This window comes from Corapipo altera, unplaced genomic scaffold (genome assembly GCF_003945725.1).
Source record: "Corapipo altera isolate COAL_440 unplaced genomic scaffold, ASM394572v1 1, whole genome shotgun sequence".
Classification (NCBI taxonomy): domain Eukaryota; kingdom Metazoa; phylum Chordata; class Aves; order Passeriformes; family Pipridae; genus Corapipo; species Corapipo altera.
The window spans coordinates 23,576,930-23,599,137 of NW_020884873.1; the positions used below are offsets into that span (position 1 = coordinate 23,576,930).

The following is a 22,208-nucleotide window of genomic DNA, read 5'->3' on the forward strand; positions in this document are numbered from 1 at the left end:
GGTTAATTCCTGCAGCTGCTAGATACACCTGGACAATATGATTTGATTCGAGAGAGAAAAGAAACACCAGTGGAAAGGAAAGCAGGTGTCAAGTACGGGAACAGATTGGCTTTCCAAAGAAAAGAGACTGAAGTAAAGAATATGAACATGTCAGATACTTCAGCTGGGGAAAATTTGAATTTATTTCCTAGAGTGATCTGCAGATGCCACAGACTGCCTTCAGGAGAGAGCAGAGAGATGATCATGAGGGGTAAACAGTACATGCTCTTGCAGAGTGGGAAAGGCAGAGATGGGAAGACAGACAGTAATGAAAGAGACTATTCCTCCAAAGAGAGAGCTCTCTCTTTTGAAGTTTGTCTGTATTTTGTTCAAACTATTACACAGGAACTGCTTTTCACAGCTGCATTAAAAAAATGGTATTTGCAGCACACATTCAAAAATCTGACACGTTGGTCCTTTTGATCTGTAGAAACGTGAAGAAGCTCAGGATGATCATTTCTGAGGTCACAGAGCAGTGAAGGAAACTTTCATACTCAGAATAACCAGAAATTACATTTCTGTCTCTTTAACTACCTTGTTAGGCTGTGCCTGGGTCAATATTTACCTGAATCAATGTTTACTAAGCTGGGGTGAATATTTACTCACATTTTTAGTAAAGAAACTCCATTGCTGTGGTAAAGAACTGTTTACTACGGTTAATTGGAAGAAATTGTTATGCTCAATGTAGAAAGAAGAGACAGGCAACAGTATCTAGAGAATGTGGAGGATGCCACGTTAGGGAGCTGGTAAAGCCAGGGTATGAGATACTGAGGATGTGGAAAGGATCCCTGAGAGGCAGCCAAGCAGGGGATCTGGTTTCATTCCTTCCTGACAGGACTGGCACTTACCTAACTGGCTCACAAGGACTTCGAGGCACACTTGCCTGCCCTTCTTTACCACAACAATCACAACAATGTTAAGAAGGTTTTGATCATCAAAGCTGGGATCTACTAAAAGGCAGCCCAAGAAAAGTGCCTTTTTCTGTAGTGAAAACTTAGAATGAGAAAGAACTTTAATCTCTGGGACACCATGTTCCTGCAGAACAGATCCTGTCCTCCTTCTTTAGTTTTATTCCAATAGCTCTCTGCATTGCAATAAATGCTACCCATTTTTTTCCCAGACTACCTAAATAAAAGCCCTTCTTTCCACCCCCGGGGTGGAATTTGTGTCAGTTCTTCTGAGGAGTCTGCAACCTGTTCTCGCAGCACTGTGTGCCTGTTAGATGTGCCTCTCTCCCAGCCCAGCCCCATGCTTTGGGAGCAATTTCCCCAGGGTATGTTTGCTCCTTACAGGGCAGCAGTTCATCTCTTTCCTGAAAAGACCTCCACTGGACCCAGGTGGAGCAGTCACCAGCAAGCAGGCTTCCTGCCTTCTTTCCCATCACTTCCCTTTGAAAGACCCACAAAGTAATCTAAGAGCAAATGAAGCAGATGCTATCCATCAAAATTTAATAAAAAGATTGTTATATAAATAACATTTACATGCAGTTGCCTGTGACTTTCTGGGAATCAGTATTTGGAGCAGCATGTAGCCCTAAAAGTTTGTTAAACTGGAGTAATAAAATCACACAGAAACCTAGACTGTTCTAATAATGATTTTTTATACTGACTAAGCAATAGTCAAAGTAGGTCAGACTGGGAAGGATGGCTTATTGATGCTAGGCCATCTGTATGGTCATGGGTCATAAAATTATATAATGACTTAATATTGTTCTTTGGTCGTTTGGCTTTTTTAAGCTTGTTTATCTTTTGAGTGACATAGCAAGGGGAAAAGAGTGAGGTTAAAAGAATACTTGTATCAGAAATGATCCCACATTCCCATAAAGGCACACAAATATTGTATATCCAGATAAGGGCAAAGTTGGTGAAGGGTCTAGAGAGTAAGTCCTGTGAAGAGCAGCTGAGGGAACTGGGGGTGTTTAACCTGGAGAAAAAGAGGCTCAGGGAAGACATTAACACTCACTACAAGTACCTGAAAGGAGGTTGCAGCAGGGTGGGAGTTGGCCTCTTTTCTCAAGCAACTAGTGACAGGAGAGTACATAGCCTCAAGCTGCATCAGGGGAGGTTCAGGCTGGACATCAGGAGGCATTTCTTCATGGAAAGGGTTGTTAAGCATTGGAACAGATTGCCCAAGGAGGTGGTGGAGTCACCATCCCTGGACGTTTGCAAGAAAAGACTGGACGTGGCCCTTAGTGCCATAGTCTAATTGATAAAGGGGTAATGGATCAGTAGTTGGACTCAATGGTCTTCGAGGTCTTCTCTAACCTAAACAATTCTGTAATTCCTTAAGTTAAAATAATTAATAGGGCACTGCACCAACATTCAATCTTCTAAGTCTTCTCCCACTCAGTTGCTCCATCCTCACATACTCCACCTGCCATTTCAGGAGGGTTTGGATACCTAAAACATATCCCTTCTACCTCTGGGTATCTACAGGTAGCATAGTTGTTTTCATAATTCCTAAATGGAGTAATATCTTTTCCCCTCTAAGCTTCTTGGAATGGACCCCCAGTCCACTCAGTAGGCTCCCTGTGCTCCACCTTTATCTTCACATTTCAGTTTAACTCTCCCTAAAGCCTAAGACAAAAAGAAGGAGAGATGGCTGTCCAATCCTCCTTTGTCTCCAAAGAAATGACTAAGTTATTTAAATTACAACACCTTTCTATCCTGTAACAGATATCAGAACAAATGTATTAAATTTTGCTGGGAAAAGATATGAATGGGTTTTGTGAAGCAAACCGACAATGAGTTTACCGTGACCTGTTCCTCATCAAAATCTTGCTTTGAAATGTTTTTAAACACCAGATGCAGCTGGTGACCAAGGTTCAAATAACTGACATTACTAAGATGCAGCCAAGATTTCATCAAGCCTCATGGCGACACTTCTGGACAAAGATAAGGCTTTGTTGTAAGCATGAAAGCTTGGAACACCACTAATCATATGTAGAAAAATGTCACAACAAAACCCATTAGCAGTTTGAACCCAGTGAAGAACAGGGAAAAGACGTTAGCTTAAGGACTAGGGTTGAATAAACAATTCTTAACTTTTAGAGTGAGCTACATAAAGAAACTGTAATGTAAGGTGTCTGATTACACCTTTGTTCTACACAGACCAAAACTAACAGTCAATTATTCTACCATGGTTTTTTTCTACCAAAGGAGAACAATTAAAAAGCTCTTGCAAGGACTTTTGAAATTAAATGAAGAGGACAGCTAAAATTTCAAGAGTCTGTTGTGTCTAAAAATTTTGACTTCTTTTAAACATCATTTCACATTTACGGGCTTTAATTTCAGATTTGCACCTGGTCTTAGCCTAGGGGCAGAAATAAAAGGATACAAGTCAAAACACAGAGACACAAACCTTCAGTATTTAGATAGGACAGCCAACAGCACAGGGAAGCTACACATGTTCACAATGTGTTTGGATTACTAAATAAATAGTAATTATTGGATTTGCTCTTCTTTCAGTTTGCTAGATTTTTAAAATTGTGCAGGAATAAAGAAACTGCATTTTAGCTTCCGCTGACATTTGCATAAAACCAGAAATTACTAAAATAAAATATAAATCTAAACAATGAGTCAGATATATTTTTCCTTTTATGCTTTAAAAAAAAAATCTCCTCTGTCTCTTAAAACCCCCAAATAACAACGAAAAAACCACTCAACCCACCTCCCCCCCAAAAAAACCAAAACCCAACCAACCAACCAAAAAAAAAAAACTAACAAAAAACCCCACCCAAACCCAAACAGTTAAAGCTAATTTCCTCTCTGCTTTGCTGTCCTGGTGAGAAGGCAGTCAAGAAGAAAAAAAAAAAAAAAAGAAGCAAAGTTTATATAAAGCAGTTATAACCACAAAAGTTAGAATCGTTTTACTAATGAAAACATGATTTTCATGTATCTCAAAAACATGCTGTATTTTGAAAAAATACATACAAATTCTATTATTAAACAAGATAATAGTGAATTAAACTATATACTACTTGGTTTGACAGTGATTATAGCATAAGCAAAGGAGGGTTGATGTCTGTTTAAGTAGTTTTACTTAAAACTAACTCTTTTTTTCCTGATAATAATCTCCACTTTGCCTAACTCTAAGATTAATTTTATATAATTTCTTTGACTTAAAAATACTATAAACAAGAGGAACAGCCAAACAGTTTTTTTCATTAATGAGTCATAAAAACCCCCATAGTTAAAACCAAGAATTTCCTACATATATGTTGTAGGGACTTAACTAAAATAAGTAAGATGAATTACAGCTAAGAATCTGTCTTATAATGTACAAGCAGTTTGGGACTGTAAACAGTTGAGAGAGAAATAAAGGGAATGAAAAAGAAAAAGAAGGAAAAGAAAGCAAAAGAGCTGATAAAGTTTCTGGCTACAATACAGGAGACATATCATTACCATATGATCTAATGTGGGTGTCAGCCTGGATTGTGTTCATTGAGAGAAACCTTATTTTTTAACTGTGCTATGGAATAGAAGCAGGAGGGTTTTCCACCAAGTGACAGTCACTGAGCTGAATTTACCCCCTCCTCCTTTCCACACCTGCAAAGCTTTTTCCTGGGTTGAATATTTAGTTTAATTACATCTCAGCTTTGAGAGCTCCTGTTGCAAATCCCTGGATTAAAAGGTATGGTTTTTAGTAATTCTCCTGAACTATGCTGCACTAATAAAACTTCAGACAAGTTTACGGCAAGAACTACTTGAATTTTAAGATAAGCAAGCTAAAAATCCTACTAAATGTTTAGCAATGTTAAGTTTTCTATCCAGCACTTTTGTTTCTTGAAAACACAAGAATGCATTCTCAAGGACTGTGCAGATTTCATACTGTTTATTTGACTATTCTGTCTCTTGTTTTGATTTGTATAAGCACTGCTATAGCCCTTTCTTTTTCTTTACTGTAAACTTTTGCAGCAGTATATTCTCTCTCTGCAATCCAGTGTTTAGAATCGGTGATGTAGAGAGTGTAAAAAATGCGTGTGTGCTTACATTTCTGTTTTAAACTGCACTCTGTGATTTCTTTTTCGTTTCGGTTTCTTCATATATATTCCAGACACTGATGAATATAATTTCAATTTCAGAGAAAGAAAATATGTAGCAGTTAGTTAAACGGGCTCATTGTATGCCTTTAAAATGTTAGAAAGTGCTACGTTACAGGGTACAAACAAGGGAAACACATTTAAAGAAGGTTCTTATGAATGAAGTAGTAGGAAAGAAAATTCCTGGAGTTAAAACTCCTGTTAACAGAATTTTAATCTCTTTAAGAGTTCCAACTCCTATGTTTTCACATCTAGACTTGATTGCACAAAATGGGTAAAACATAAAACTGAAGGGATTTTTTTGAAAATGCACATATTGTTTAACTTGTCTTTTGTGGAATTTTGAGAGACTTCTGACAATAGGGGAACTAATTTAAACTTTAATATTAAGGTAAACTGACATGAAGACCACCAATACAGCAGTGACGTGAACTCATGAAGCACACTTCCAGGCGTATTTTAAACTGAAATGTGGCCAAGCCTATGGTATAGCTTCCTCTGTTTGTGGAAAAGTCTTCCTCATTGTAAACAGATAACTAAAGCAAATTTAAACAGTTATGTCCTGCAGACATAAATATTGTGTCACAGAACTTTAAGAATTTAGATTTTTGCCCTCTTTATTTTTTTTTTGTAAGTGAAATGTAAACATTTCTTGAAAGTACAGTTTTGTATATATCTTTTTCTTTGTTTGTGTTCACTTACACATGCAAACAATAGGAACAGATACATGTGTCTTACAGGATGAATACATATTTGACTGAAGACATGCAGACCCATTTATATTTCTATATCCTGATTAATATGTGGCTTGTATTTGCTATTTTCTCTTCTGTGTCCTCAGATTATGTACTTGGTTTCCTTTGTTGTCTTAAAGTTTTACTTTATAGTCAATTCTTTCTGATTTTATTGCAGTTTTTAAAAAACAGGGACCAAATGAAAAGGCCTACTACAGGGTTTAACTGAGATATATGAAGTCATCAATATTAATGTGAATAAGAAGCAAAGTGTGAAGACTTTCAAAGTGCCTTTGCATTTTTTGGGGCTTTTTTGAGTGGTAGCAATTTAGTTCCAGGATAAGATCCTGATAGTGCATTCTTAGGATGGACGGTACTTATCAGTGACCCCGAGAAGGAATACAAGAAGTTTTAAATATTTAAAAATAATTTAGAATCATATTAATACATTAAAAAAAAAATGCTGAGGAAGGTCTTTAAAAAGTACTGACTGCCACTGGCATTCTAGGATTAGCATGTAGCATTCCAAAAGTTTATTGATGTTAATGTACATTTTGAAAAATAATTTCTACTGGGGTAAAGTTTTATTGATTATTTTCACAAGGCAGCTTATTGCAATGAATGGTGATCATTTAGCAAATTTGTCTTCTCCTTTCAGACTACTAATAAATTGCATTGTTAATTTACAATAATTTGTAGATAATAATTATTATTTAAAAAATCTTGTTTTCGATTAAATCCTGGTAACATCTCACCACTATGCGTTAACAGCATTTTGCTGTGAAAGCCTGACTTCTCCACATGTACTCTGCCTGCACTGTGGAGGTGGTGGTGGGGAAGGGACACAGACCACAGACCCAGTGTCAATGGGGGGCCAGGATAGTAGGAAGCACAGGGGGATAGTCCACACAGGAACACAGTCTGCTCCATGTCAGCTACATGTCACGAGTTTACACAGCACTGAGCTTGGATGACAGGTCATGCTAAAAACTCTGACTGTCCAGTTGATGTTGGGGTCTGTGAAACCCCTCAGTGCCTGCAGTAAGATGTCTGTTCCAGGAATAGAAATACTTTCATGTCCAACTAAGGAAACAACTATGTCTCTTAAAGAGACAACATAAATAGCGGTTTACTCCATGTGATGTTACTTGGGAGTCTTTGGGATACCTGTCTTCCAGTCAGGTAGATCACAGAAATGTAAGCTATCATCTTAAACCAGTAGTCTCTCTCATAATGTAACCTTATCATCCTCTCAAGAAACAGACCTAAAGGTTTCTGCAGGACTACACAATATAAATTGTACCTAATTCCAGTCCTGTGGGGTTTTATTTATTTACTTATTTAGCTTTTTTTTAATTGTTTTTACACTAACCACTCCTGTTAGAGTAGCTGGTGGTAGTATTTTAGAGACAGGCTTCAGTAAACATTACCTATTCTTGTTAGTCATCTACCTGATAGATTCCATATGGCAGTGTAGGGAGGGAGACAGTACTCCTCTTCTGCCTCTCCCACAGTTTTTTTATCTTTCCACCAATGTAAAATGCTATACCACGCCCGTAACTGTCAGATTATTTCTGCTAGAAAAAGAAGTAATCTCAGCTAGCACCCAGACAGGGCATTTCAAAAGACATGGACCTGAAGAAGCAAGTGGACATTTTTCATTACACAGAGTAACATCTGTATTCAGGACTATGCCATCCATTTTAAGAAAAGGCTCCTATATAAATGACAAGTTAGCTTTTCTGTCACTTGGCAACTGGAAGGCAAATTTCTTAATTTTACTTTTTTATGGGTTGTTTTAGATCAATGAAGGTTTGTAAAATATAAGCTGCTTTATATAAAATACACAGTAAAAAGAAAATAATTTTCAGAAAATTAACTGATCTATACAGCCTTGATACAAAACCTGCAAACAATTTTGTAATTTCGCCTTAGTGCAAAACAACACAGGTAGCACAATGTACAGTATGTTGTAATGCATTTAGGCCTGGGTCCTGAGAACATGTATAAGCAGTTTTTCTTGTGTAGTGTTACTCCGGAGCATGAAAGTCTGCAGAATTAAATCCTGAAGTCCCATTAGAAAACATGCACACAACAATTCGAATGCTTATGCAGTGCAAAGCAGAGGATTTTCAGGGTGCGTGTCAAAAATTTGGAAAGAAAGCCAAGGATATTTGATATAATGCAACATTGTATTACATTTATTATGCTGTATAAACTGGGAAAGAAGTATAGTGCATTTAAACAGCTAAAGATCTTCCCCTCTCCCTCCACCCCATCACTAGATCCTACACTTTCTCAGTCAGTTTTACTAGGCTATAATTTAAAACACACACCAAGCTGGCACTTAAAAAAAAATATTTCTCAAGACATGAAATACTGAATTACTGTGAGTTTGAGAACCTCAGGATTGTCCCCAGGGGACAAACCCATTGCTATGAAATAAATGCTAATGAAATCAAATAGACTGTTACGTTGGCTGAAAACAGGCACATGGAAAATGTGGCTTATTGCTTTGACTGTTTTGCATAACAAAGTTGACAATGCTGCCTGTTCTTAATAAATATTGCTCTAAATATGCAAACAGATGTGTTTACAGTTGCCTTCAAACTGCTCTGTAAAAAAAAAAAAAAAGGCTATTGACAAGAAGTTACCAGAGTCCTATCACATAACTGTCCTATTTTCACAATTCAGTTTTCTTTTACTGAAAGGAACAGTTATGCAATTGGTGGATGCACTGGACCTCCTTCAGCAGGAACTCTGCAGCTATGGGAAACTGCTACTTTTGTTGTTAATCTACTGCTTTGAATCCTAGGTTCTGCTGGGAGTCGATGAACTAAGCCATGAAGAGGCTGGCTCTCCTCTTCGTCCTACTACTGCCAGCATGCTTGGCCAAGCCATTCCACCAGCAGGGCCTCTTTGACTTTATGCTGGAAGATGAAGGGTCAGCCGACATGCCTCCAACGGATGATCCCGTCACATCTGGATTTGGACCAGTGTGCCCTTTCCGTTGCCAGTGTCATCTTCGTGTGGTGCAATGCTCTGACCTAGGTAAGCCAAAGAGTGTCTTCACAGGTTATACACTTACTTTCTAGTCACTGAGTTTGCTGCTGAGATGGTGAGGCTGCTATGCACTGCCACCCTGTAACTGGTTTTGTTTCCAAAGAAATATGTTACAGCTACAGTTAACTAGAATTTACCGTACAAAGTAGGCCATAAACCCCTGACAAGATAGACATTTGTTGTGATCATGAAGAATGTTTGATTTTTTTAATATGAATTTTTTATATATAAATTTTATTTGTTCTTTGAAAGACCATGGATTTCTCTTGCAGAGAAAATAACTTTTCAAAGTTGTTCCTTCAAGTACATCTTAAATAAATTCAGTGAGGTCAGATGTGGGGATGGAAACATTTTAAAAGGTTCTAAATTGTGTGGTCCAAGCTCCAGGACCCTTAATCATTCTGTCTAGTACCTCAACATAGAAATCATCCCATTTCCATTGGAATACATGAGCGTGGAATAACTAACTGAATCATACATCCTGCAATCAGCTCTTTGGAGGAAAGAGCTTGGAAACACTCCAAAACAATGAACACATTTTGGAGTTCTTTATTAAATATCTTTATTAGACACTATATAAGCTGAAACCATGAGAACCTTTTTCACAAACTCCCCTTACTGCCTCATGTACAAGGGCTTGTCTACACAGTCAGAGAAGCAGGATGTGAAGCCTTGTCTGCCATCACTGTATTTGACTTTTCCGTGCAGAAGTCTCAAGTAATGAAACTGATTTCAGTGAGGCTGAATTTGTTTTAAACCAGTATTATTCAGACTGAGTCAGTGCGCAGTGCAGAAAATCAATTAAAGCTGGTTTTGGTCACAAGGAAATTAGAGAATTTATTCAGTGGACAGACAAATAACTTCTCATGATTTTAAAGAGGCTGTTTGGGTATTTTTAAGTCTTCCCTCAGCTCTTTAAATGTATAGCTGGGTGTTTCTATTTTCCTATGTTGTAGCATTGGCTTTGATGATTACTGTAAATCATGGTACAAATCTTCCAATTAGGAGCTGTGTTTCATTGTGGTGGGTGTTGTATAATTACAGGAAGGAGGGGGAAACTTTGGTTACACCCCTAGAAACTTCTATGACTTTATTAAAGCAAGCCACATAATTACGCAACAGATATGTTTGGCAAAGACCCAGTGAACAATGCAAGCCAAGTTGCACAAATGAGCGCAGGCTAACCTAGCCATGCATTCATAAAGTTTTCACAGTACTGTCCCTGTTGAAAGATATTTTCTTTTTTTACCATTTATATGCCAGAGAGTCGCAAACATAGAATGGGTATTGGGGAGGAGATTGCCCCACACGTCATGGAAGTCTTAGGTTTTATTATTGTTACACTTGGTAATGCTGATGGAATTTGAGTTATTTTGGGAACTTGTTCCTAGTCTGCTTCAATTCTCCAGAACGTAAGGAGCTTTCACTTGGTAAAAAAGTAGAAATATTCACACAGAGACCCTTTGCTGTTGTATTTGCTCCCATGGTTGTTCAGCTCTTCACACACACGTGGTTTACAAAGGGTTGCACTACAGTTCATTGCATACAGATACTTTGGGTTAATAGAGTCCCATATTGACCAAGACACTCAGAAATACCACAATTAGGGCTCCAGGTCTGTGTTTCCCAGATAATTTCAAGTGGAGTGAAAAGAAAGAGTTACATTTTGAGCTTGGTTTAAACCCACATGCTGTATAATGTCCAATGAACAAATTGTGCTTTTGAAGCAACTAGACTGATAATGTCCACCCTTTGGACACGAAGGAAAAGAGATCTCCCTGGGCTCAAAATATGCAACCCTGAAAAAAAAAAAAAAATGTTTTCCTGGCAGAGCTCAAGGAAGTAATAACCATTCAGTGTCAGCCTTGGCATTAGGTTTCACCTATCCTTGTAGCACATGGCTACCACGGCCCCTGCTGGGTCGTGGCCCAAGTGAGAGGCTCATGAGAACACAGGTCTGATGGCCACCCTGCAACAGGGAAAGGACAACTGTGTGTGCTGCCAGCTCACGGGCAAACCTGCCTTCCGCTCTTCTCTCTTCTGGCCTTGAATCCACTTCTGTGTGACTCAGACCCAGACAAAATCATATTTATCTACTGACTTGAGGAAAGCCAGTTGCTAGCCCTGAGCGATCAAACTTTTGCTGTAAGCTGTGGACATGACCTAGCATGCTCCCAAGCTGTGAGATGGACGGTGCTTGAGGTGCAGCCATCAGGAGGGCAATTTACATGCAGGAGCCATGAAAGCAGCAGTGACAGTTCCACCCCTCTGTTAACCACTGCTCTTGGTCTGACTCTCCCTTCAGCTCTAGGCACTTCCGACCCAACTAAATTAGCTACCTCCCTTCCACTAAATTATCAAATTTAGTCGTCTAGTCCCATGAGCACTAATTGAAGAAAAACTGCAGGTCATAATAAGACTCTTCACAGGGACATATTAAGACCTTACTAAATAAAGTCCCACAAAGAAAAGTTGAAATCTGAATCAGGATACTTTCTCCTATTCTCCCTCTGGCATGGGAGGGCTCTTTGCAGCCATGAGCCCATGGGTGCAGAGGGCATGTCAGAGTGAGGCATCTGGAGGACCCTAATGTGGGTAACATATAGAGAGGGCTCCTCCTCCTCAGCCTCTTTCTTTTTGTGCTCAGAGGGGCATTTGCTGTTTGTAAACTCTTGCTTCATAAGGAAAAAAACAACTATCTGACACAAGGTTATGTGAGTAAGCCACAGGAGAACTATTGGATCCAGAGTCCAGAGATCAAGTTTGCACTTTTTCTCATGAGCACTGGGTGGGAGTAACAAAAAAATAAAATCCAAGTTCAATAAAAACAGTGAAAAAAAAAAATGCCCAGTGGTCCAATTACACTCTTGTCAGCTAAATTTTTGCATTCTATACTTTTAAGCTTCAGTCACATCCTCCTAAGCACACACCTACAAATTAATTTATTTTGTCTCCAAGCCAAGAGCTGAGTTGGCAGGAAGGAGAACTCTGCCTTCTCATATCCTGAAGAAGAATTCTCTCTGAACTGTGGTTACTGATGAATCAAGAGCAGAGTTACCTTTCATGCCGTGTATTTTATATCTTTGTTAACAGGCTCAAGGGTCTCACCAAGGAAGGCCATTATGGTATCTTTATAAAAATGCTACCTTTTCTGAATCTGACCCCTGTTGCTGAAAGTGAGCAATAGGCTGACTTTTTAATCACAACTCAGTATGAGGGGTTACTATTCTGTAGCCAGACTTCCCATAGAAATCACAAACATACTCCTTATTAGTACACACTACAGGTAGGGTGTAGCTGATATAGCTGGTCAGAGCCCACTCTTCCTGTTTAAAAATAATAAGTAGAAGGAAGATATGCAGTTGGCCAGGCAAATATGCCTCATAAAAACTCTAGCAAGGATTAATAGTTTCATTTAAAGTCTTATCCTCCCAGAGGGAGTCTCAATTAAAGTTCATCCCAGAGTGCCCTGGTAGGCAGCAGGACGCATATGTGATTACTCAGCCCTGCAGCAGATGCAGAATGCATCATGAGCACATTCAGGGGTGGTGACCAGAGCTTTATTTCGCCTTCAGATAAGTCTGGCAGCCTCTTACTAAGCAAACAGTGTCTCTGTACAGGCATTGATATTGCCTTCCTTGGAGACTTTACAGGACATAAGGCTGTCCCTCCATCCCTCTTACAGTGAGCATCCATGGAGGAATTGTGGTCTCTGGAAGGTGTGCAAGAGATAGAAGGTAGTAATCAAAGTCCAAGCAGTAATATAACTACAATTGGAATTTTACTCATAGCTCAGAAATGTGAGGTTTTTCCAGCTGTAAAGAAGAGACCTCAGCACGGGTGTTGGAGTGCGTGTTTGAACAGCACTTTGAGATCAGTAAGTGAAAAGCTCACAGATATGTAAAGCATTATCCCAGGGATCTGGTAACATGAGACACTTTATCTTAATACACAGAGTGTCTCAATATATTGACTGATGGTTCTTCATAACTGAACCATGGTAACATGACAATTTATTTGTTGACTAAAGATTATTTATTTCATTGTATATAATCTTCCAGAAATATCTGAACATGCATTTTCAGATCATGACTCCATGTGAGAACCTCACCTCTCATTTTAAAGTAAATTATCTCCTTTGTGATATACCTGGATTTGAACTACTCAACATAAAATCTTTTCAAATAAAAATATTACATACCTCATTTGTTAGCCCTGAGGTTAACTCAGTTGGTCAGAGTGGAGTGATAATAGTGCCAAGGCAATGGGTTCAATCCCTGTATAGACCATTCACTAAAGAGTGGGACTTCATCCTCGTGGGTCCCTTCCAGCTCAGAATATTCAGTGATTCTGTGGTGATCAGTCTCAGTCATTTTATGAGTTCAACAAAACAGATAGACTTACTTTTCATTCTGTACATAGCTTTAGAATCCCTGCCACTGTTTGAAAGCTAACCAGCCTTTCAAAACCAGAATCTTTAAAGCTAAATGTTTGGCTCAAAATCTTCTGTGTTTCTAAACATGCAATAAGAGAAAGAATGGATTCTTAAATGGTCAGACATTAACAAATGTAATTTCTAAAGAAAAAAGTTTTAGTTAATTTACATTGCAATTGATGAGCCTTTAGGACAAGTTCTTTCATATTTTATGCATTTTTTTATTCTTCTAAAAATAAGGATTAGAGACCTACTCCTTTTAAGTTTATTAGAAGCTGAAAATCTCATGATTCCCTGGTTTCATTAAACTAGTTCATTTAACAAAATTATTACTATTAAAAATGGAACCAGGAAATCTGTGAACCTATACTGTCACTTATACTGAGAATAGCCTCTACATCATGATACTCTGGCCTTAAAACTGAAGACCAAATGCCTTTTTGGACAACATTCTTTAGCTGACCATAACTTAGGCCATCATCAAGCACAATTCATTGGGCTTTCCACATGCTGACTGGGTGAATTTCAATGCTCTTAACATATTGGCAGTCAGACTGGAGGATCTATATGAAATATTACAGGTATTATCTTCAATATAAGAGCTATTTCAGGTGATGTTAGGACTCAAAGAATCATCTGAGTTCCTTTCCCAGCTGTGGAGTGAGTTAGGCAGCTGCCCAAGCAGTAGTTCATCGTGTCTGAGGCAGATGTCAGTGACAGAAAGGATACATCACTCTTGGAGAATCAAACTGCCAAAACAGAGCAAAGACCACTCAAGGCTATGCAACTTACTTTCAGATTAACAAAGTTATATGTGATAAAATTGAGGCATGGGAAAATAAACTCATGTTGCCACCATTGTTTTGTGATAAATTTTCCATGGATTATTAAATTTTTTTTATATATTCTGCTTCAATACAATTTTGGGGATGCCCTGGAAGTTAAAAAAGCATGATTAAAGCCCTGTATTCAGTACATTCTGAAAAATTATTAAATTAAGAACCCAATAATTGGAAAACACTCTTGAAAAATTATCAAGAAAAAAAGGATAGGCCTGTATGTAGTCTGCTTTATATTAACAAAAAGCCATTACCCTTAGCCAGTGCAACAGTAAAAGACAGGCCTTTTTGCATTCCCACCTGAATTACTGATGTTCCAGGTCCAGATGATAAATAGGATTCTAGATGAAAATTAATCTACTCTAAATATATCCCTTCCTTATTGACTGCTTACTCCAAGGTATCAGTGACATGCTCTGTATGTTTTCTTCTTTTTTTCTTGTATTTTTTTTAGATTTGTTTGCTTGCTTCAGACTAGGAAATACCATTTAAGAAAGCCTAGTGGCAGGAATGGAAACAAGGGCTACTAAGTCCAAATGATACAAGAAGTGATGATTTTCTGTCTTGCTCTGCGACAAGCATTCATTTCTAAAATCTCCAAATGTACACATAAATAGCTAATAGATAGCTAGTAAAATATGAGTCAGTTATAAGTCATAGCAGGTGACTACAATGCTTAAAACATGATAAATAGCCACTCACACCAACTGGTGTTATGGACTAGTAGGTGTGACTTATACGGTGGACTAGTATATGTATTATGGTCTTAACACCTTTGAGGGGTATATTACTTGGTAAGATATAAAACTATTGAAAAATATCTGTGTTTTCACAACAAAAACCTGTGCTATTCAACTGTGGAATCTTCCCAGCCAAGTCTTAGGAAGACCTAAAGAGCCCAAAAGCTCCTTCGCAAACTTCACTAAGAACTCATTGCCAACAGGGAGGAAATCTAGGGATTTAGGTCCTATGTGAAGCCAACAATGATAACAGCAAGAAACTTCTGGTATCAGCCTCCAGCTCCTCAGGAAAACTCTGTTCGCAAGGTCCAGTTACCATGGTATTTTGAAAATATTCTGGTTTTAAGAACATTTCCAAAACGCCCGTCTCAAACCCAGATCTGAGTGTGTCCCCTCCTTATTGGCTTTGGACTCACTGGTCTATATCTTGCTTTACACATGTCCTGGATCTGTCATAGGATTAAAAGGAACTGGTCCAAAATCAGATTACAGAAAAAAAAAAAAAATTTTCCGAGTATACTTTTATAATTTCCTAAGGTTCAAATCAAAGAATATATTCTTCAAAATATATTTTTTAAAACTTATTCTTCCTGCTTTACATGCCTGACAAAAAAATATTGACAATTGCAGAAGGCTAGGTCTCTTCAGCTGTATTGTATTGAATATATTCACACAGAGCATTATTGTCTATACAATATTTATAGTATAGACTGTATTTATACTATAAAAGAAAAGAAGATAGATGGAGAAGATAGATAGAACCATAGAATATTCTGAGTTGAAAGGGACCCATCAGGATCATCAAAGTCCAGCTCCTGGACCTGCACATGACAACCCCAAGAATCACACCATGAGCTTATGAATGCTGTCAAACACTTGAACACCGTCAGGCTTCATGCTGTGACCACTTCCCTGAGGAGCCTGTTCCAGTGCCCAGCCACCTTCTGGATGAAGAATCTTTTCCTAATATCCAACCTAAACCTTCCCTGACACAACTTCAGGACATTCCCTTGAGTCCTGTCACTGGTAGCCACAGAGAAGAGATCAATGCCTGCCCCTTCTCTTCCCCTCACGAGGAAGTGGCAGACTGTGATGAGGTCTCTCCTTAGTTTCCTCTTCTCCAGTCTGAATAGAAGAATAGAACTTGCTTATCAGCTTCTCTACAAGGAAAGAGGGAGAAACGGTGAACACAGGCACACAGGGGCCTTAAGACAAGGAGCATGCCTGCATGGTTTTTTTTTGAGGGAGGGGGAGTTTGGGTCACAGTTTTCAACTTATGGTATCAATTATGAGACTCAAACAGTTCTGTGCAAATGAACCTGATTTTAGAGCGGTTACATTTGCTATATGGGCAACTCTACTGCAAACCTCTTATGTACTCAATGGGAATAAAAATGGTGAAAAACAGTATTTAAAAATTTTTGTGCTCTCTGCACGCATGCTCAAGTGAGAGGGCACCCAGGAGAGCATCTTTGTGTTTGTTTCCTGGGATATATTTGAAGTGGTTTTAGTTGCTACAAAAATCTGTTGAAGAAAGGATGGTTGTAGTTTTAATTTAAATGAGAAAAGGAATGCAATAAATATATCTTTAAAAAGCAGTGAAAACAAGAAACATTTCTGCCCACCTGATTTCATGGCAGACTTAGGGATTTAATGGCAAAAACCCCAAAGGGACAGATTATTTATAGAAATGCTGCAGTTTTAAAACATTTGCAAGTGTAAATGAGGCAACAGTCTAGTCCTAAAATACAACATTAACGCAGTTGAAATGTGCAATAGGACATCCCAGAACCAGTTTCTACTTGCACCTCCTCTACTACCTAAAATGTGAAAGCCTAGGAAAATTTTAGTTTCTATGTTGGAGTACATGTTTTCCCTTCTACTGCTCCAGAGTGGGCTTCAGAAAATAAAAAGGTTCTTGATGAATTCTTATTTGAGGGTGACATAGAAGAATGCTTGTAGTGGTGCAATAATCAAACTCATTGCTGACTATCTCCACCTCAGAGATGTAGGAGTAAAGGCAAAGGATTGAATTAAAATCTTAGTGGTTTTTAGGGTTGAGGGGCAAAATGTACATTCTCTTCTTTATTCTTTCACTCACTCTGTGGCAGAGAGTTTAAGTTCTGTGGGCTGGGGATGACTGATACAGCTGTAGTTGTCCTGGTGAAGATCTATCAATAAATGGCTAAGAAAATAAAAGGAGATACAAGCAAAAATTTCTAAGAGCTAAAAGGATACATATAACATCACATGGTAGAAAGAGGGAACTAGCAGGTTTGCAGACTTCCTGGTTCATTCAGGAAATTACCTCCCCAAATTTATTTAAATGTTATTCACTACGTCCCAACATGATCACAGCAGCTCCTTTGTTTGCTTGTATGAGAGTAAGTTGACAATAATCATACAACTTTTATGAAAAATGGCCATGTTATGTTTAGAAGTACCTGAAATAACCATGAACATATCTCTGCCCTCAGGTTATAATAAAACTAGGGCTATGTAATGACCATGTGGTCAGAACAGGAAGGGGAAAGTTTACTTGAAACCAGAGAAGATCTCCCCCAAATGACACTTTAAAGTAATTCTGGTAAGTCCCAAAGTAAAGACTGAGGAAGCTGTCCTCAAATTGTCATCTGCTGCCTGTTGCTTATTTAAACTGCAAAACAGGTAAACATGAAATTATATTACTGCAAAGGGTCATTCAAAATACAATTTTTTAGATAATGTTCACTTTTCTGAGTCACTGAATCTTTCCTATGACTACTGTAAAAATTTTTAAAAAAATAAATGTTTCACCTAATGCTTCAGTACTCGCAGATAGTACATCTAAGTTGCATCCACTTTGAGTAAAGCCATTATGCACATGGTGTTGGCAGATTGCATGAATCACACTGGTCAGTTGCTGTTGTCTGATGGGATGTTTTATGTCTGTAACTGTGACAATAGGAAATGTAAAGCTGATTATTCTAGGAGTTCAGAAAACTCATGATATTTTATTTTAATTTTACCTAATGTCTTAATCCCTGAAGTCTCAATATTATTTCAGATTATTTTTCTGTCTTTCTAAAATGCTCCAGTGATTCTTGAGGAGGCATATCCCTTTGAGAGAATCAAAATTAAAAGTCAGTTAGAAAGAACACAGAAGTAGAAGTTGCTTGAATTTTAGCTTTAAGAATGTATCATTACTCTTAGTATTACTTTTGGAGCCAGGATGCTAAATCTATCTGTACCAAAAATGTAGGACTGAAAAATGTAGGACTGAAAAGTAATTCATAACATCTGTGGCATGCAGTATCTGTTATACTTTGAAATATGTGTTCACTACACAGAGTGGGTTGAAATGGAAAAGAGCAATTAAAGCAGTACATTCATTTTAAAACATTTACTAGAGCATTTATAATTACTAGTACTATCATAATGCAGAATAATGCATTTGATTGTAATGTGTGAATATGTTTCTATTTTTTTGTGTTCCTCAGTCTATTCTGGGAAGCAATGTTGTAATGTTTGGGAAAAAAACCCCAGCATAGTAAGAGGTCAGTAGGTCTACCATTGTGAGAGGCTACCTCAGCAGGGAATGAAGTTTGTTTTCTTGTTCTTTCCCATGGAAAGGGTCAGACATATACAAAAATATTAGTCTGTAATAAAAATAAGTACAAAATGGATCTTAATGGAATATGAGTCTTAAAGACTGCTGAACAGGAAAAAAGTGATAGTAAATCACCTTTAAGTTGTATTTTAAAAGTCTTATGTATTCAGTAATGGATTTTTACATCTCTTAGAAAAAAATATTTACTGATTTCATAGCAACACAGGAGAAGGTGGAGAACAAACTTTTAGTTTGAAAGTGAGACAGAGAAGGAGGCTATGGATACTTCTCTGTAGGAAAAGACAATGATTTCTTATTTTATGGAGATGGTAGGATGCAAATAATGAAATTATTCTTGTTTGCAAATTCCACACAATAGAGAACAAATTTCCTGTAAATGGTGTAACACATAGCCTGGGAAAGTGTCAGCAAACTTTTCTGAGTCAAAGCATTCAAAGCAGTTCCTTGCCATCCTTCCAGAAAGCAGTCCTTGGATCTTGTTATTTTTCCGTGACTAAGATTCTTGACCCTGTAAACTTACCATTCGCCTCATTTGCCCCAGGGTCCACTCAGGGCTTTGCTAAGATCATTCACCCCTGGGAGGATTGCTGCCTGTCAGTAGGATGCAGCCGAGCTGGGCTTGGAGCATGCACAAGACAGCTCAGGCAGCTGCTGGAGAGGCTGCCTCCACTGGGAGTGTAGCCGCTGATGATCACAGATGGGAAATACATGTAGTTCAGTCCAAATTCCTCAGCTGGCAGCAGCTGCTTGTGGAAACTGAGGGAGTCTTTAGAAGAGCCCCATTTTATGGCCTCTGTCAAAATAATCATAAGCGTTGCTATGTAGTAACACATGTATCTGAGCTACAGCATTCAAATTTCTCTCTACCTTTTGGCCCCTCCTCTCCAGATGGGGAAGTGAAGGGTTATTCAGAGGAATAAACCCTACCTCTGCTGCTTGTAAATGGATAGACAGAGGAAAAATCTCCCAAATACCCCAAACACGCACAAAAATCAAGCCACAAACCCTATTGCATGGTAAAAATTGTTTATAATTGGCACTGTTCACATGTTTGTTATTTTGTTGTGGTGGTCTCATTGTGACAAGGATGAAATTCTCAGGAAACTGTCCTCATCTCTGGAATATGGGCTCAGACTTCCATTTGCTTAGTCTCCCTCACTGGCCCTATAAATCTTACATTCCTTTTCTGCATAGTCGTATGGCTTCAGCAGAAATGTGGCTCCATGCCAGATGCAGACTAGTTTGTGGCTCTCACTGCTGAGCAACTGGAGCAGTGGACTGAAACCTCTTCATAGCGAGGAGAGTTCAAAATACATCCTTCTCCTTTATGGGTTAAACAATTCCACAGCCATTTGATCGCAGCTCCTGTAGCTAAGCAGGTTACTCCCTCAGCTGCTGAAGTAATAAAGCCTGTTGTGTATAGCAAACCCCATAACCTCCCTTAGTCCTCACACTGTTTCCAGATCCTTTCTACATCTCCTATACCTGTTTGTCCAGCTAAACAGCAGCATGTGCTAGTTGAGCTGGTGCAGTGCTACACAGGAGATGGCTAGCCACTGATTGATTCTCTCTCAGGGACCAGATAACGGATGAATTATACCAGTCTTGGCTCTTTGCCTAATTTCTGGTCTCATAAAATCTCCAGACCTATCAGTCTTTTGTCCTCTCCAGGAGGTGAAGCAATCACAGCTAAAGAGCCAGACACTGCAATTTTGCTTAAGAAATTATAAGAAAAAGCTACACTCCAAAAGGATGCGATCCCATAGAAACAAGGTTGATTTCTGCAAAGTTACCTTCTCCATCTTCCACTAAGGAGGGATTTCTGAGCCTTGTAACCTATCCTCAACAAAAGTGACTCTGTATAAGCCTTGCCTGCATAAAAGAAATTATCCGCCTATGCTGGAGTTTATTGAATATATTTTGATTGTGTTTGTTATTTCAAAAATCTGTGGTGTAGTGACTAAGTGTAAGAAAAGTTAGGAACATTTCTGCCAGGGATAATAAAAGTTCAGCTTATCCTGACTAACAGAAGGAAATATCCAAGCTTACTTCTCCACCTTGTTCCTTCCATTTTGTAGTTCTGTGGTATATTCTGTTCTTTATGTGTTTTAATATGCATGCATTTTTAGACATATACATGTACACTGGTGGGAATAGTTGTTTGCTACAGGTTGATAAAGTAAAACAGTAGGAAATTTCTATTTCTAAAAATCCACGTAAGATAATACAGTTTTGACCTGTGCTACAGAAACTGATGGCTGTTCAGCTTCTATAAGTAAGTCATAATTTGTCCCAAAGAAATATTTTAGAGCAAATTAAAACTGTATTTTGACTAAGATACATAAACTGATTAATGAATTCTCTTCTATCTCCAGAATATTTAAGCTTTTAAGCTCAATGTGAAGGAAGGGTGGAGCTATACCTTTTCTACTAATTTGTGAATAGATTTTTTTAAAATTTATTTACCAACTTAAATTCTAACTGACTTAGTTTTATTCCACCAAAATAAAAAAGACATATGTATTTTCAATTTAATGTAAGTGGGAAAGGCAATGGAATCTAAATTTTTAATCAGTTATAAGTTAATCTTAGGAGCCAGAGGCCTGAAATATTTCAAGGTAACTGAATACCAAACTGTGTAACACTGATTATTAACATAAAAACTCAGATTGCTATGAGAGATTTTCATATGTTTTTTTAAGAAGCAAGCTACAATGTATGAAAAAAACATAGCCAAGAGCTGGAATATCAGTGTATACTGTTCTTAAAAATTTGAGATGTGGCTCAACTGACATTTTCCAACACCAGTTCCCCATTTGGTTGGTATTACATAAATTTCACTGGAAGGCATTTGTAGGTGGACATGTGGTCATACTGTACAACATGGCTTCAGAAGTGCATGGCATCACTTGAGTTTCTTGGAAATGGGTAGTAACAACAGCCCACAGTTCCCTTCTAAATTTCTGTCTCCCAGACAGAAGAATTAAAAAATCCTTTTGGGAAATAATAATTCTAAGCCAAGAGTCAAAAGTCATTTGAGCTTCTAGTAGGATTACAATTTTCTCCATTCAATTTAAATTCTGTCAGACTGTCATGTCAGTTCAGGTTCCCTCATTCATCTGACTTGACTGTCTATTGATCTGTCCTAACCAGAAAGGTTTGAGGGATTGTTCTCTAAGGAGGGAGTCTTCAGCACAGGGACTAGTTTGTACTACATCGATGCTCCTCCAACACATTCTCTGTCCAGAGGTACATCATATAAAGAACTGGCCCTGCAAGATGAAGCACAAGCTACCGTAGCTGTGGATCCAGTCCGCACCTCAAATGCAGTTTAGTTCTGAATTATTTAGATGCTGATTTTGCAAGGCTGTGTCCAGATTCATCCATTTATGAGCTCTTCTTCTATTGGAGAGCTCCTATTGATGTAGCTGAAGCTGGAGGATGTACTAAATTGCTTACTGATAACGCAAGGTCTCTCCAGTAGCTGATGTACGTCATCCTCTATGCTTTGCTCTTCAAAACTCGCATAAGTCATGAAAAGAAAAATCAAATATAATGTCTATAGCTGGTTTTGAAAACATTTTAAAAAACAGATTTAGGAAATTCGTAACAGAGTTAGACATGAGGTAGGTAATAAAAAAAATTTATCCCTTCAAGTGGTGGCAAATATATTCTGCAGGCAGAGGCAATTATTGTATTACATATCT

General features: G+C 38.1%; 1 protein-coding gene across 1 annotated transcript in view; it reads left to right on the plus strand.

The window, feature by feature from the left end:
- Positions 1-4,468: 4,468 nt before the first annotated feature.
- The window catches only part of DCN (decorin), a 37,113-nt gene continuing 19,373 nt past the window's right edge, over positions 4,469-22,208 (plus strand). Inside the window, exons 1-2 of the mRNA XM_027660558.1 lie at positions 4,469-4,671; positions 8,630-8,865. Coding sequence (XP_027516359.1) covers positions 8,658-8,865 — 208 coding nt within the window. The 5' untranslated portion in view covers positions 4,469-4,671; positions 8,630-8,657. The remainder of the gene's footprint in view (positions 4,672-8,629; positions 8,866-22,208) is intronic.